The sequence below is a fragment of the Sphaeramia orbicularis genome, chromosome 13 (assembly GCF_902148855.1).
Source record: "Sphaeramia orbicularis chromosome 13, fSphaOr1.1, whole genome shotgun sequence".
NCBI classification, from domain to species: Eukaryota; Metazoa; Chordata; class Actinopteri; order Kurtiformes; family Apogonidae; genus Sphaeramia; species Sphaeramia orbicularis.
In genome coordinates, this window is record NC_043969.1 from 36,628,649 (window position 1) to 36,647,232 (window position 18,584).

General features: G+C 34.2%; 1 protein-coding gene across 1 annotated transcript in view; it reads left to right on the forward strand.

The window, feature by feature from the left end:
- Positions 1-18,584, forward strand: part of gbe1b (glucan (1,4-alpha-), branching enzyme 1b) — a 323,593-nt gene that overhangs the window by 186,325 nt on the left and 118,684 nt on the right. The window contains exons 11-12 of the mRNA XM_030152339.1: positions 8,246-8,356; positions 8,451-8,622. Of these exons, the coding sequence (XP_030008199.1) occupies positions 8,246-8,356; positions 8,451-8,622 (283 nt within the window). The remainder of the gene's footprint in view (positions 1-8,245; positions 8,357-8,450; positions 8,623-18,584) is intronic.

The window sequence follows — 18,584 nt, forward strand, 5'->3', positions numbered from 1 at the left end:
CATCTTGCTGTTAAAAAAAATGCCCACCCAACCTTCCCATACAGGATGATGAGTCGAATAACTGTCACTAGAAATGAATCTTTGGGTGTCGGGATGAACTGAATCTGGGGATTTAACAGAACAGTGGAGCCGGAGCAGCGTCCTGGGTTAAACTAGAGAATAGCCGACCTAACTCGACTTGAGCTGGACTGGATCATTTTAATGCACCCGCTGAGCTCACGGGGCTTTAAAAAGGTCTGAGAAACTGTAGCACATGTAGATGATACGTGCATGGCTGAGGTTTTCTGATGGCATTGGCAATGACTAATATGGCCACACAAGTGCGAAGGTGAAGAGGAGCGTATGTGAACAGATGGTGATGTATAGACAGGGATAGCCTCTATTTAGGTGGACCAGCCAGTTCATCTCAGACATATTGATCGGCACAATTTACTCTCTTTACTCAGAGGATTATGGCTCTGTAGAGTAATATAAAGGTTTCCTGACATGTCAATCAGCTGTCAGCGCCAATTCCACTGAGCAGATTTCAGCCTGTCACTGAGGTGGACTAGCCAACCCCCCTCCCCCCCTCCCCCTCCCAGTCAGACAGGCTGCATCACCAAGGGTTCTCAGAGGGTATATTAAGACCAAATCCCTATTTATAAGAATAATAATAACACCATAGATCAGGGGTCTCAAACTCATTTTCTTTCAGGGACCACATTCAGCCCGATTTGATCTCAAGTGGGCCGGACCAGTAAAAAAAAAAATTATAATAACCTATAAATAATGACAACTCCAAATTTTTGTCTTTGTTTTAGTGCAAAAAAAACCCCATTAAATTATGAAAATACTTACTTCTATGAACTATCTAAAAAAAAAAAGTGAATAACCTGAAAAAACTGAAATTTCTTAAGAAAAATAAGTGCAATTTTAACAATATTCTGCCTCAACTTATCATTTATATATGTGCATTATGGATCGGATCTACAAAGACACTAAACACTTAGGCAGAAAGTTGTTAAAATTGTGCTTAATTTTCTTCATACATTTCACATTGTTCATATTTGTTCAGGTTATTCCCATTTTATTGTTACAGGATAGTTTGTAAATGTTAATATTTTTGTAATTTAATGTTATATTTGCACTAAAACAAAGACAAATATTTGAAGTTGTCATTATTTATAGGCATAGTTGTAATATTTTTTTCACATCAAACCAAGAAGAAAATATGGAGTCATTGTTTTTTGTAGGTTATTATGTTGTTATTTGACTGGAGATCATATTGGTCTGTATGTGGAACCTGGACTAAAATGAGTTCCACAGCCTTGACTGTGGAATTTTTGCACTTTGTACATTCATCCCACGGGCCAGATTGGAACCTCTGGCAGGCCGCATTTGGCCCCCGGGCCGCATGTTCGAGACCCCTGCCATAGATTACTTATCTGTCTTGTTTATCCCTTTACTCTCCCTAAATGAATTTACAATTACCCCTCCGGTATCCCGTCCAGCAAGGCCCTTACTAAGCACCAAGTGTGCCATTTTGGCACAATTGTGAAATAATGTCAAAAAATATTTCATAGTTTGTTTTTAACTCTTTTACACTTTTTTTCTATTTCATCAACTTGATGCGTAAATAAAAATACCAAATACTCAATAACTACCACATTTTTTAACCCTTTAAATGCTATGTTTGTAATGTAAACAAACCCTTTTTTGGATGCAAAAAACACACACACAAAAAAAAATTTTTTTTTCAATATACTATATAAAAAGTGGATCACATCTTATTTGATTTTTGCAGCCTGGCATACAGGGTGGGGAAGCAAAATTTACAATGAACATTTAGTTATTTTTTCTCAGCAGACACTATGTCAATTGTTTTGAAACCAAACATATATTGATGTCATAATCATACCTAACACTATTATCCATACCTTTTCAGAAACTTTTGCCCATATGAGTAATCAGGAAAGCAAACGTCAAAGAGTGTGTGATTTGCTGAATGCACTCGTCACACCAAAGGAGATTTCAAAAATAGTTGGAGTGTCCATAAAGACTGTTTATAATGGAAAGAAGAGAATGACTATGAGCAAAACTATTACGAGAAAGTCTGGAAGATACTATTAAAGAAGAATGGGAGAAGTCGTCACCCGAATATTTGAGGAACACTTGTGCAAGTTTCAGGAAGCGTGTGAAGGCAGTTATTGAGAAAGAAGGAGGACACATAGAATAAAAACATTTTCTATTATGTCAATTTTCTTGTGGAAAATAAATTCTCTCAACTTTCAATAAACTAATTGGTCATACACTGTCTTTCAATCCCTGCTTCAAAATATTGTAAATTTTGCTTCCCCACCCTGTATGTCAATGATTAACTCCAACACTGGTTAATTTGCATTATCATTTTTGGCGCTAGGTCAAATGTACAAAAATACTAGCATCTGTCACCAAGTGTGCGTAAAATGCACACTCATAAATCAAACTATTAAATATTATATATTGATTTATTTTTCTGCTCTAACTTGACTTTTTTTTTTTTTGTAAATCAAGGTCAGCCCTAATCATGCATATCAAATAATCATTCACTTGAGATTTTTTTTTTAACCCTTTATACAATCTCTTTTCATCATGATGTTACTACATTTTTTGATTCAAAAAACACAAAATGTTTTTTTTTTTTCAAAATACCACATCAAAATTGGATCACATATGTCAATGATTAACAGCAACATTAACAACGTTAATAAATTCATTTAGACCCTCACCTCTCAATTGAAGCCCAGATATCAGTAAAAGCAGGATTTATGCCTTAATGGCTTTCGGATCAAAAACAGTGGTTATAATGGAAGAAATAGTGCGTTTTAGGCACACTTGGGAGGCAGATGCTAGTCTTGTAATTTTCTTTTGTTTACAATGTGCAAATTTTAGCTGGTGGCCAGAATTTTAAAGATCATGCAAAAATGAACAACTTTTGAATTCTAACCTTATTTAAATTGTGAAAAATAATATGAAGTTTTTTAACACGAAGTGCAAAGTGTGCCTAAAAAGCGCACCCGGATACCGGAGGGTTAAAGAAAAAAAATGGTTTGTGTTAATGTTTAATGTTGAATATTTCTGTTTTGATTATTCATTTATGAATGAATGAATGATTTTTATTTCAGTTATGTACAAAAACACATACATATTAAAAAAACCAAACATAAAATTAATGCATTTGGTAACTGAAAAAGGAAGAAGCTGAGGCCACAGGCTTATTTATGCTTCTCCTGAAATTGCAGCACATAAAACATTAACACAAATTAGTCTACATTCAGTTTCTTTAGTCACTTTGAGATCATATTACTTTCGTAGCCCTTGAGAATTTGACAACTTAAAGCTTTTTTAAAACTCGACAGTGAGCTACACTATTTCACTTCATCCTTCAATTGGTTCCATAGTTTGACTCCAATAACAGAAACACAGTGATATTTAACATTTGTTCTTACCTTACATGTTACATACACAAACATCCCTCTTAATTATAATTCCCTTCTCTTAACTTAAAATTTCTCTGAATACAAACAGGAAGACTTTTACTTTTTATTTTGACAACTTTATTTATCATTTTTCCATTACAATTACATCTTTAAGCATTTCTTATGCAATTCTTAAACTTGCCCCCCCCCACCCCCCCACCCCCACCCATCCAGGTGGCATCCCCACAAATACATCCACATAAATGCAGAGACAAACAAAACACAAAAAAAAAAAACAAGACTCAAACCAATTTATGTTGATCATTTTGGTCATATCACCAACATTCTGGACCTCTTGCATAAGGAAAAAAAAAAAAAAAGTCCAAGCAGTCAGACTGTGGGCACTGAGAAGACTAAGATGGCAGTAAAAGAGTGAAGAAGAAAGAAAAATGCATTAAGTAAAAACAAGGAATCAGGAAAAAGGCAAGTTCTTGATATGAATTATAAACTGTGATCAGGTTCTATCATATTTATCCTCCCACCCGCCGACCGTATACCTAATTTTTTCCAGGTCCAATCCCAACATCACCTCTCTAATCCAATGAACATAGGCAGGATCATTCTTCCCCTTCCAGTTCAGTAATATCAGACGACGGGGAAGACTTTTACTTTTAGCACGAAACAAAATTTCCATTGTTTCTAAATATACAATATCAAAAAAAAAAAATTAATAAACCAGATTCTGCAAAAAATGGATTACTTGATTGAAGATAACCAGCTTTATTTATTACTCTAATACAAGGGTCTCAAACATGCGGCCTGGGGGCCAAATGCAGCCCGCCAAAGGTTCCAATCCGGCCCGTGGGATGAATTTGCAAAGTGCAAAAATTCTACAGTCAAGGCTGTGGAACTCATTTTAATTCAGGTTCCGCATACAGACCAATATGATCTACAGTAAAATAATAGCACAATAACCTACAAAAAATAATGACTCCATATTTTCTTCTCAGTTTGATGTGAAAAAAACATTACATTATGCCTATAAATAATGGCAACTTCAAATATTTGTCTTTGTTTTAGTGCAAAAAATAACATTAAATAATGAAAATATTCACATTTACAAACTGTCCTGTAACAATAAAATGCGAATAACCTGAACAACTATGAACAACCTGAAATGTCTAAAGAAAATTAAGCACAATTTTAATAATTTTCTGCCTGTTACTGCTGCCTTTGTAGAACCGATCCATAATGCTTGTTAAAATTGCACTTAGTTTTCTTAAGAAATTTCAGTTTTTTCAGGTTATCCACATCTTTTTTTTATTGGGATAGTTTATAAAAGTAAGTATTTTCATAATTAAAGGGGTTTTTTGCACTAAAACAAAGACAAAAATTTGGAGTTGTCATTATTTATAAGTTATTATGCTATTATTTTACTGGTCCGGCCCACTTGAGATCAAATTGGGCTGATTGTGGCCCCTGAAAGAAAATGAGTTTGAGACCCCTGCTCTAATAGCTTTTTTTTTTGGACTTTATTTATAGGGTCTATGTTAGTTTTATACATATTGCCCCAAATTTCCACACATATATGACATTACATATATGTCATTTATATTGGTTATATGGATTGGGATTGTTTCTCTCAACTCACCATATATTTTTTATTAGTAAGTTTTTTTTTTTGTTTTTATCAATTACTAGAAATGTCAGGCAACCCCACGTGAGGTCCCAACGCCAAGGTTGAAAAACACTGGGTTTGAGCTCTCTGTGTGATATTTATTTGTTCATACCAGTTCACAATATTCAGTCAGTGAATGCTCAGTTTGAAGAAGAAGAAGAGAGCTTTTTCCAGCACTTTTTTAATTGATTTCTGGTAGTGTGTTTGATTGATTGATTGATTGATTATTGTTCATTTCACGTCAAGTTAAGAAAAACAGTTTTTTTTAAATATATATATTACAACACCTGTACAATAATGTCTAAATTTCCATTTTCACACTGTAAAGGTGTGTTTTCACAGGATATTCCACTTTTTTCTTCAAAATTGGATCTCTAATTTTCAGCTTTAGGGCTCAGTATTTTCATCTCAGTGTTCCAGTACAGATGAGTCTTTATTCTCGTGATAGCTGACAATGTTCTGCACATTTTAATTGGCAACACATGGGGTATGGAGTTATATGAAGTGTCTAACAAGGTGATAATAAGCACGTATTGGCAAAAACTGACATTTACATTACAGACTCTTCAATTTTCCAATCTCAGGTATGTAGGTTATTTTATTGATGCTGCTGTTGATCAGTTATTCCCGTCAACAATCCAAAAAAAACCCCAGAAAATCAGTAGAATGTCATTGAAATTGATCCATGATCATCAGGGATCATTGATAAACCTGGTGACATATCCTTCTGAGACCCAGCAATGCATTTTTGTCCTCTGTAGGGGATAAATGTTTGACAGTTTTACTTGAAAAATGCTGTCCATTGCAAAGGACATCCCATTAACCCTTTCATGCACAAATTACACCGGTCTACAATTTTTTAGAAATGATTTGCTTCAGACATTAAATGTGCTAAATGTTAGGTATTTTAATAAGATTAATTGGAAAATAAATGACAAAAGTGCCGGTTTGCTGATGTTTTCAAAATATATGATTAAGTGTTATTACACATATATATTGGTTTATGTACATTTATATAATAGTTTTAGAAATCTTCCACTAAATAGAACCTGTAAAGTGAATGTATTCTAATGTGCAGACAGTGTTTTGAAGTAGATCTTGTAGCTCTGAGACAAATATTCCTTTTGAGTCAAACCCATTCTCTCGTTAATTCTTGAATTTCACATTTTGACCCAAGGCTGTATCTTGGAAACTTCAGCCAACCAGCATTTTTGACTTGACTTTTCTTTATCAGCGACTCTCATGTGGTAAAATTTCATTACTTTTATTTTGGAAGCATTTTCCTTGTAGACCAGTGTTATGAGAACCTTAATCAAAATTTTTACCTGAGTGTTTTTATTCCTCTTTAGGCATGAGAAAAAACAATGTTATTGAAAATTTTGTTCTGAAAAATAAAATAAAATAAATAAATAAATAAAATAAATTTAGAAATTTTAAAAATACATTAAAAAAAATAATAATAATGGAAAAAAAAAAAAATCTTATGAACCTGTTTTTCATGAAGTGGCAAAAATGTCCACTCAGCTGGACACCACACGTTTAATTTTTGACACACAGAAACATGTATTTACTGATAAATTGTGTGAAAACTATGGGGAGGTCTTGTGATTCAGGGGGTTTATGCTCAGGAGAGATCTACATAATGTTACCAATTCATGTCAGAAAAGATATGTAGTGTCTTAAAACTTTAATAAAGATATGTGTAAAAAAAATTAAAAAATAAATAAATAAAAGAACAACAAAACCCATGAATATACAAGAGAACAGCTCTAGAATAGCTGTCCACTGTAGTGACCAGTATGCATGAAAGGGTTAAAAAAAAAAAAAAATAGAATTTTAACCCTTTCATGCATGAATTATGAGAACTTTAATCAAGATATTTTTTTTCCTGAGTGTTTTGATTCCTCTTTAGGCATTAAAAAAACAATGCAATTGAAAAAAAAAAAAAAATGTATGAACTTATTTTTCATGGAGTTGCAAAAAAACATGGATTTACTGATATACTGTGTGAAAACATTTTTAATGCTGCTAATCTGATGTTTTGTCACATTTTAACATACTCTAATACTAGTTATTACTCACTTCATGGAGATAATATGCAAAAAAAAAAAAACCAACAAAAAAACACCTTGTTGTTTCAAAAAAAAAGCTGCTAATTACAGTCTAATAACGATATCAAGCAATTTTTTACACTTAAACATGTCACTGCAGATTAGGTTTATAAAGAACAGCAAATTTACAGTAATGGTATGAGTTGCGGTGTAAAGGATGATGCATAAGTGTCCACTGTGTTGGCTGATATGGAACTAAAACAACAAAATTAATGAATATACAAAAGAACAGCTGTAGAATAGCTGCCCACTGTAGTGACCACTATGCATGAAAGGGTTAAAGATGCATCTGAAAAAACTGTTGCATTATGTAGTTTCCAATAAAGACAATTGTTTAATGTAAAAAAGCTCAAATTTGTCACTTTCCTTAGTCTCAGGAGGATATGTACGTTCAGAAAGAGTCATTCCAAAAACTGGAATATGGAGGTAAATTTGCGACACTAGTCTTAGAAGGGGTTTTTACCATTTCTGTCCAGTGCTGTATCTTTACTGTGCTCTTCGCTTGTGTAACCTTGGCTGATTGCGATGAGTTCTAACCATCATATAGCAGCAGTGTGTGGGCACTCGGCTTGAAATGCATGTTTTTGTGGCCCCCCTGTTTCCTTCTGACCTCTGAAAATGACTCCCTGGCAGGAAGTGTGCATGTAGGCAGGCCAGCGGCTGGGCATTGATTCCATGGTTGGATTTATTGTTGAATCCCTCCGTTTGGATGAGAGGCTCTGACCTTGCCCATCTCAGGTGTTGAGAGCTGATGCCTTACTACCCATGGGCTGTAGTGAAGTTATTAAAAACTCCATTACCGCCATTCAAAGGTAGACATAACTCACAGTGGGGATATAGAGATGTCAAAATAGAGATTGATCTGAGAAAGAAGTGTAACCCAGAGAAAAACTTAAGAAAGCCAGAAACACTGCCAGAACTGGAAAACTGAGCTGTAGACATCAGTCAGACCCGAACGGATCTCTCAGCTATATATCTATCATAGTGTTTTTCAATAACTGCTCTCTGTCACCGTGTAGATCCTGAAGGAGTTCAAGGATGAGGACTGGAACATTGGCAATATCGTCCACACGCTGACCAATCGGCGGTATGGAGAAAAATGTATAGCCTATGCAGAAAGTCACGACCAGGTATTTCCTACAGCCCCTTATTCAGATTCACCTGAACAGTGTTTTTGTCGAACAGCGAAGAGAGTTATGAGTTATCCGCATTGTAATTTTGCAGGCTTTGGTCGGGGATAAGACTCTGGCCTTCTGGCTGATGGATAAGGAGATGTACACAAACATGAGCTCCCTGGTTCCCATGACGTCCATCATAGACCGCGGTATCCAGCTTCATAAGATGATCCGCCTCCTTACTCACGGTCTGGGCGGGGAAGGATACCTCAACTTCATAGGTGAGTGTGTAACCGTTTAACAAATTTTATTTTAACCCTTTCATGCATAGTGGTCACTCCAGTGGACTGCTATTCTCCAGCTGTTCTCTTGTATATTCATGGGTTTTCTTGTTTTATTTTGTTACTCCCCGGCCTAGGGGTTTACCAGGGCGAACATAATGTGCTCAACTTTGTCCCCTCCCAGCTCCCAAGCACACACGTCAGCCGAAAACTAACGTTTACAATGTTTATTACAATTATTTTTTTCTAAACAACTAAGGAAGGGTTAGGGGAGGGAGCGGCTAAAACAACAAACAAAATATCTTCTTTACAGTTTAGACTAAATTACCTACTCAAAATAAATGCACGAAATAAAATACAGAAAACTTACCTAACTACACTGAACAAAAATGTAAATGCACGACTTTTGTTTTTGCTCCCATTTTTCATGAGCTGAACTGAAAGATCTAAAACTTTTTCTGTGTACACACAAGGTTTATTTCTCTCAAATATTGTTCACAAATCTGTCTAAATTTGTGTTAGTGAACACTTCCTCTTTGCTGAGATAATCCATCCACCTCACAGGTGTGGCATATCAAGATGCTGATTAGACAGCATGATTTTTGCACAGGTGTGCCTTAGGCTGGCCACAATAAAAGGCCACTCCAAAATGTGCAGTTTTATCACACAGCACAATACCACAGATGTCACAAGTTTTGAGGGAATATGCAATTGGCATGCTGACTTCAGGAATCTCCACCAGAGCTTTTGCCTGTGAATTGAATGTTCATTTCTCTACCATAAGCCATCTCCAAAGCTGTTTCAGAGAATTCATGAAGAAGACTGTGCGAGGAAAATGGTGGTCACACCAAATACTGACTGGTTTTCTGACCCCCCTGGACCACCCAATACAGTAAAAGTGCGCATTTTAGAGTGGCCTTTTATTGTGGCCAGTCTAAATCACACCTGTGGAATAATCCTGCTGTCTAATCAGCATCTTGATATGCCACACCTGTGAGGTGGATGGATTATCTCAGCAAAGGACAAAGGAGAAGTGCTCACTAACACAGATTTAGACAAATTTATGAACAATATTTGAGAGAAATAGGCCTTTTGTGTACATAGAAAAAGTTTTAGATCTTTGCGTTCAGCTCATGAAAAATGAGAGCAAAAACAAAAGTTGTGCATTTATATTTTTGTTCAGTGTACCTAACCAAAACAGGAGAAAAGGTGAAAACAAAAGAGCCGACCTCCCCTACCAGAAAAAGGATCAAACTGACAAAACAAAACTATTTACAACTATATACAATCGAAGTTTTACACAAGCACACGTAGACTGACTGTCACACACACGAACACAGGGTTGAGAGCTGGCAGGAGGCAAGAGAGAGCGAGGACAGAAGCTCCAGGGTCATTTCCAAAGGGCCGGGCAATCATGCTCCACCAATCAGCAACCTGCAACACAAACAGACACAAAAGGGGCACAGCACACCTACAGGACGGGGGAGAACACACACGCTAAACAGAAAACACATACATATACATACAAATAGACAAATTATGACCCAGGGTCATAACAATTTGCATACGAGCCAACACAGGGAACGCTCACGCACCATCTCATACACTGCAATTCATCCCAGTACTGTAACTTTGCTGTTCTTGATAAACCTGATCTGCAGTAACATGCTTAGTGTAAATCAATTGGTAATTTTTAGACTGTAAGTAACAGTTTTCTTAAACAAATAGCTTTTTTTTGCATATTATCTCCATGAAGTGTGTAATAACTAGTATTAGAGTATGATAAAATGTGAGAAAACATCAGATTAGCTGCATGAAAAATGTATATCACTTCCTGGTATTATGTTTTAAATATATGTTTCTTTGCCTCAAAAATTAAACACATAGTGTCCAGCGGAGTGGACATTTTTGTAACTCCATAAATAAAAGGTTAAAAAAAAAAAAAAATCAATCGCATTGTTTTTTTTTTTTCATGCCTAAAGAGGAATAAAAACACTCAGGAAAAAAAAAAAAAAAAACTTGACTAAGGTTCTTATAATTTATGCATCAAAGGGTTAAGATGAGATAAAATGAGATGAGATGATATGTACTGTTTTTTAAATTAAAGTTTTATTTTTTATTTATTTATTTATTTATTTTTTACATTAAACAGTTAAATTTTACATTTTACATTTACATTTATGCATTTGGCTGACGCTTTTTTCCAAAGCGACTTACAATAAAATACAAGAATAGATTAAAGACATAAAACAGCTGTACAATTAAAAACAGTGTCGTACAGAAGAATAAAAAAGCAAAATGATGGACTAAAATACAAGAATAGATTAAAGACATAAAACAGCTGTACAATTAAAAACAGTGTCGTACAGAAGAATAAAAAAGCAAAATGATGGACTAAAATACAAGAATAGATTCAAAAGACATAAAAACAATATTTTAGGTAATCTGCTCAAAGTTTGGACGTATTTTCAGTTTTTACTACAACTGCTGCTGCTGACAAACAATTATGTCGTACTCAGAGAAATGTTCATCAGAAGTCTTGACCTTATATGTCCAAATGTTGTGATGTAACTAGTTATAAAACATAACAAATTAAGCAGGAATTAAAACAGGTTGTAGAAATCCACTCGATTTTTGCCAAAATGAATATACAGATAGCTTTGCAGCACCTGGAGGGTTCAAATTCAAACTTTATGAACTATTAGGGTCCAAATACACAAATAAATGAACCAAAGACTAATAAAAGTGGGTTTAGCAAAATATGGCCCCTTTAATTTATTTTTTAGTGCTGTCATACAATTAAAATTTTTAATCAGATTAATCACGGGGTTGCTGTGGGTGAATTTCGATTAATCACAGTTAAATATCATTCATTTTTAATCTATATTAATCGCATTTCATTTTCCATGAGCAAACAAACTGAAGAAAGAAGTGAATATATATGCACTTAATGTGTTTATTAAACACCTTCAGCAGTTTCAACTAAACAACTTGAACCAACTCTTAGGTCGTGTTTTTTTAAAGCCAAAATATTTTATATCATATCTATAATCTAGAACACAGGTGTCAAACATGCGGCTTGGGGGCCAAATCCGGCCCGCCAAAGGGTCCAATCCGGCCCACGGGATGAATTTGTGAAATACAAAAATTACACTGATGATATTAACAATCAGTGGTGTCAAAATCATTTTAATTCAGGTTCCACATACAGTCCAATTAGGTTTCAAGAGGGTCAGACCAGTAAATTATCATAATAACCTATAAATAATGACAACTGCAAATGTTCTCTTTGTTCTAGTGTAAAAAAAGTACAAATGTTTACATTAACAAACTATCCTTTTACAAAAAAAAAACATGAATTACCTGAACAAATATGAACAACCTGAAATGTCTTAAACAAAGTAGTTGCAATTTTACCAATATTCTGCCTGTTACTAAATGTTCTGTGTAATTGTAATGTAAGTTATAATGCACATGTGTAAATGATAAACTGAGGCAGATTATTGTTAAAATTGCACTTGTTTTTCTTAACATGCTTCAAGTTGTTCATGTTATTCAGGAAACTTTGTAGATGTAAACAATATCAAAATGTAATTTTAGTTTTTTCACTATTATTATTTTACTGGTCCGGCCCATTTGAGATCACATTGGGGTGAATGTGGCCCCTGAACTAAAATGAGTTTGACACCCCTGATCTAGAACATAAACACTATAGTAGTTCATCTATAGCACAGGTGTCAAACATGCGGCCCAGGGGCCAAATCCGGCCCGCCAAAGGGTCTAGTTCGGCCCTTGGGATGAATTTGTGAAATGCAAAAATTACACTAAAGATATGAACAATGCTTTTAGTTCATGTTCCACATTCAGACCAATTCAATCTCAAGTGGGTCAGACCAGTAAAATACTATCATAATAACATAAAAATAATGACAACTCCAAATGTTTCTCTTTGTAAATGTAAATATTTTCACGTATTTACGCTAAAACAAAGTATAATTTCGCAAAAAATGTGAATAACCTCAACAAATATGAACAACCTGAAATGTCTTAAGAGAAGTAAGTAAGCAATTTTAACAATATTCTGCCTATTATTAAATGTTTTGTGTATTTGTAGATCCACTGTGATCTGTAAGTTATAATGTACATGTGTAAATGATATACTGAGGCAGAATATTGTCAAAATTACACTTATTTTTTTCAGTTTGCTCATGTTATTCACATCTTTTGAAACGATAGTTTGTAGATGTAAACCTTTTCATAATGTAATTTTATTTTTTTCGCTCTAAAACATAGAGTAAATAAAGTTTGGAGTTGACATTATTTATATATTTTTATGTTATTATTTTACTGGTTCGGCCCACTTCAGATCAAATTTAGCTGAATGTGGAGTTTGACACCCCTGTTCTATAGTTTTCCCGTACATGGTAAATATTCATCATACTCTGTACTGTATACTCTTCATAAGCTGACATATAGCCAGGCCTCAGGTCTGTGGGGTTCAGCTGATTAATTATTGAATAACCCAATCGAGGTCATATTTTTGAGGCACTGTCCTTCTGTTTGGTTAATTTTTTATTAACACGGGCGAGGAGAGTCATTTCTGATCCCTTTCATGTCCTGGATTCTTCCTCAATGTGAACTTCTCCCCTCAGGCTGACATAACAATCCCTAAGTGTTCATGGAGCACAGATCAACACATATTTATTCCACTGCTGGTCCACATTCTCCATGGGCAACACACGGATATAGATTTGGTATTAATATTTGGTAACACTTTATAATAAGTACACACTATGAAGCATTAGTTAAGCATTAACAAATACTGAATTCATCATTTATAAAGCACATTTCTGACATGAATACTCATTAGTATATGGTTTATAATCACAGTTATATTTTACTATTACTCATTCATCATTCAGTCATGCAGTTTGTTTGATAATTCCATGTGCTGTGTCTTTCCTTTGTTAGAATAACTCAGACTTTAGTGAGTTTTTAGGCATTGCCAACCTTTAAATCTCATTTGTAAATGCTTTATATGGCATACATAGTCCACACTTTAACCCTTTCATGCACCAATTATGAGAACCTTAATCAAAATTTTTTTCCTGAGTGTTTTTATTCCTCTTTAGGCATGAAAAAAACAATGCGATTGAAAAAATTGTTCTGAAAAATAAATTAAAATAAAATAAAAAATAATTTTAAAAACATTTAAAAATACATAAAAAAATAATAATGAAAAAAAAAATTCTTATGAACCTATTTTTTATTAAGTTGCAAAAATGTCCGCTCAGCTGGACACCACATGTTTAATTTTTGATGCACAGAAACATGAATTTAGTAATAAATTGTATGAAAACTATGGGGAGGGCTTGTGATTCTGGGGGTTTATGCTCAGGAGAGATCTACATAATGTTACCAATTCATGTCAGAAAAGATATGTAGTGTCTTAAAATTCTAATAAAGATATGTGTAAAAAAAAAAAAAAAACCAACAACAAAATCCATGAATATACAAGAGAACAGCTCTAGAATAGCTGTCCACTGTAGTGACCACTATGCATGAAAGGGTTAAATGAGCTCACACCATATACTTAATTAATGAGTAATAAGTGCTTTATAACTACCTGAAATAATGAATTCCTGTATTAATAACTGTTTATAGGACATCTATTGGAAAATAAATTTGTGAGTTAGTATAAAATACCCACTAACATATTCACTTACCATTAGTACATATCTGAATAGTGTATGTGCAAGCATAAATGCACATCATAACTGGTTTGTAAATGATGCAATACTAAATTTTTAAATGCGGAATCCATAATTTATAAAGTGTGAAAATACAATCATTAAGCACATTGTAGATGGGCTTATTAACCCTTTCATGCATACTGGTCACTACAGTGGACAGTTACTCTACAGCTGTTCTCTTGTATATTAATGGATTTTGTTGTTTTAGTTCTACAGGGTGGGGAAGCAAAATATACAATATTTTGAGGCAGGGATTGAAAGACAGTGTATGACCAATTAGTTTATTGAAAGTCATGAGAATTTATTTGCCACAAGAAAATGTACATAATAGAAAATGTTTTTATTCTATGTGTCCTCCTTCTTTCTCAATAACTGCCTTCACACGCTTCCTGAAACTTGCGCAAGTGTTCCTCAAATATTGGGGTGACAACTTCTCCCATTCTTCTTTAATAGTATCTTCCAGACTTTCTCGTAATAGTTTTGCTCATAGTCATTCTCTTCTTTCCATTATAAACAGTCTTTATGGACACTCCAACTCTTTTTGAAATCTCCTTTGGTGTGACGAGTGCATTCAGCAAATCACACACTCTTTGACGTTTGCTTTCCTGATTACTCATACGGGCAAAATGTTTCTGAAAAGGTATGGATAATAGTGTTAGGTATGATTATGACATCAATATATGTTTGGTTTCAAAACAATTGACGTAGCGCCTGCTGAGAAAAAACAACTAAATGTTCATTGTAAATTTTGCTTCCCCACCCTGTATATCAGCCAACACAGTGGACATTTCTGCATCATCCCATCCACTGTCATTCATACCATTAGTGTAACTTTGCTGTTCTACATAAACCTGATCTGCACTAACATGTTTGAGTGTTGAAGGGGTGGGATTAAATAAATTATACTTCCTCCCACCCCTTTTCGAATGTGCAAATGAAGTCACGTATATGTATAAGTTTTGTTTTTGTTTTTTTGTTTTCTTCCATGACCTCTTATTACCTGTTTTTTTTTTTCTAAAGACTAAGTAAGATTACTTTGTCTTGTTGCATATTCGAAATAAAAAAAAACCCAAAAACATTAATTGCTTGTTTTTGTTACTAAACTTCAATTAACTGTTTTTTTTTTTTTTTTTTTTTTTTTTTACAAAAAAAGTTTTTGTTTTTGTTTTTTTTTTTGCATACAGGGTGGGGAAGCAAAATTTACAATGAACATTTAGTTGTTTTTTCTCAGCAGGCACTACGTCAATTGTTTTGAAACCAAACATATATTGATGTCATAATCATACCTAACACTATTATCCATACCTTTTCAGAAATTTTTGCCCATATGAGTAATCAGGAAAGCAAACGTCAAAGAGTGTGTGATTTGCTGAATGCACTCGTCACACCAAAGGAGATTTCAAAAATAGTTGGAGTGTCCATAAAGACTGTTTATAATGGAAAGAAGAGAATGACTATGAGCAAAACTATTACGAGAAAGTCTGGAAGATACTATTAAAGAAGAATGGGAGAAGTTGTCACCCGAATATCTGAGGAACACTTGCGCAAGTTTCAGGAAGCGTGTGAAGGCAGTTATTGAGAAAGAAGGAGGACACATAGAATAAAAACATTTTCTATTATGTCAATTTTCTTGTGGCAAATAAATTCTCATGACTTTCAATAAACTAATTGGTCATACACTGTCTTTCAATCCCTGCCTCAAAATATTGTAAATTTTGCTTCCCCACCCTGTATTATCTCCATGACGTGAGTAATGACTAGTATTAGAGTATGTTAAAAATGGGAGAAAACAGCAGATGAGCAGCATTAAAAATGTTCTTATTTCATAATTTTCACACGACATATCAGTAAATCCATGTTTCTTTGCTTCAAAAATTAAACACATGGTGTCAAGCTGACATTTTTGGAACTCAATGAAAAATAGGTTCATAAGACAATTTTTAGTCACATTGTTTTTTTTGGTTTTTTTTTTTTTTCATGCCTAAAGGGGAATAAAAACACTCAGGAAATAAATCTTAATTAAGGTTCTCATAATTCATGCATGAAAGGGTTAATGATGAGTAAAACCATTATAACTGTGTGCTTATAAACCATATATTAATGAGTATTCATGTCAGAAATACGCTTTATACATGATGAATTCGGTATTTGTTAATGCTTAACTAATGCTTCATAGTGTTGCTGCTTTTACTGTGTAGATTTTTTACATTTTGTGTGCTATAATGCCATTTACTTGTCTTTTTTTTTGTATTTTTTCCATCTTTTCAGCATGACATATACCATATATATATATTTTTAGCAGCAATAAAGCCTGTCCAAAGTGCATCTTGAGTGTGGAGGCTGTAGATAAGCATCAATGAAGCCTTTTTTCAAGTAGGGCTGAAATTGGTTAGTGCTCGTATTCTAGAGCTAATGGTGAATGCAAGACAGAGGCTGTTTACGACCTGAGGTTTTCCCAAATGGAAAATCCTGCTTGTGAAGATAATAGAGCAAATAGTAATAATGATGGAAGTCCTTGGTTGAGTGGAACATGTTTCCTCATGTGCTTCTCTCTGGCTTTTAATGTAAATACAGTCTATACTTACAATCCACAGCATTTTAGCTCCACCTGGTGACAAGGTGATCCGGTCAAACTCAGTGTCCGCAGCATCGAAACACATCTACAAAGCATCTTCTCTTTCATTACAACATATATTTTCACACAACACAGTAAAAAATAGAGTGAAATATATGAATGTCTGTGGATTGATGTGTGTATTGGGGGGGGGGGTATCCAATCAAAGCGGCACTTCTTAACATACAATCATTTCAGGGCAGCCCATAATGAACGTAATGTCACAGAATCGACCCTGTGTGGGCAGTTGAAGGACAGTTGATAGTAATTATATCTGATTTTCTGGCTCAAGTGCAGCTAAAAGGCACACACTGCTGTGTTTTGTTTCCCATGGATTTCTGCTATATTTACCACCAACCGTCATCAGTCATTAAAAAAGATGGATTTAACCTATGCAGTAGCTGGGAGGGGGGATGTCTTCAATTTGGCCAAGATTAAGGCCTTAATTTTTCTTTAAATTGATTGGGAAATTATTCCTTAAATTTGACTCTCAAGGGTCTTAAAAATTCCACAAACGCAATAAAGGATACGGTTATATTTGCTTTGTAAATCTTCGCAAAGAATTAGTCAAATGTGTAATTAGTGTTGTGCATTTTATCCGAATGGAGATGGGAATGAGTGGATTCTCGGGCTGCACGATATTGGAAAAAACTGACGTTGCGATTCTTTTTTTTTTAACCCTGCGATATATATTGCGATATAAAAAATACTCAGGAGGAGTACATACGTTTTTACTTCTTCCTACTCCTTTTTGACCATGTATAATTTCCTTTCATTTGTTTTATTATTATTATTATTATTATTATTATTATTATTATTTTGTTTTGTTTATTTGTTTGCATATCATCCATTTATGTACCAGTACTTATATTTTGTTGGTTGATTTTTGTTTTGATTTCACTGTCTACATGTTCAAAATAAAGATTTCATTAAAGAAAAAATTTAAATTTCCATTAAAGAAAAAAAAAAAACAGAAAAAAACAAAAAAAAATAAAATAAAATAAAGATTTCATTCATTCATTCATTCATTCATTCATATAATAGCTGTGTGGTGCTGACGTAAATGGTCAAACAAATTAGAACACATGTTTCAATATCATCCTTCTTGTAGCCGAAATAATTCCAGCTAACTGACGTTGCTTTTCTTTTTGGCACCAAGTCTTCATTTTCAGGGATTTTCTCTTGTTTGTTTCTCATTTTTTTCAGTATTGTTATCAGTGACTCACTCCAAACTGATTAAGAATGATTGTGATTGGTGGATCGCGGTGCACAATGCGTGTCAGGTACCCTTGAAATTAGATGAGAAAACAGTGAGTTCACTTGCCTCCTACATTGCAGAACCTCCGATGTGACTATTGCGCATATGTAGATTGCGATGTCGATGCTCAAACCGTATATTGTGCAGCTCTAGTGGATTCTCCAACAGTCACTGGTGGATGGAGGGGTTCAGGTATGAGCTTTAGCAGCTTTAACATCAGTAGCAGAAACTTCAGTCATGGACAAATGGAAATGTAACGTTAGCTGGATTGAGACATGGTTAAGCCTGGTTCCAGACAATAACAATGAGGCTTTTCGGACTTTTATTTATGTGAGTG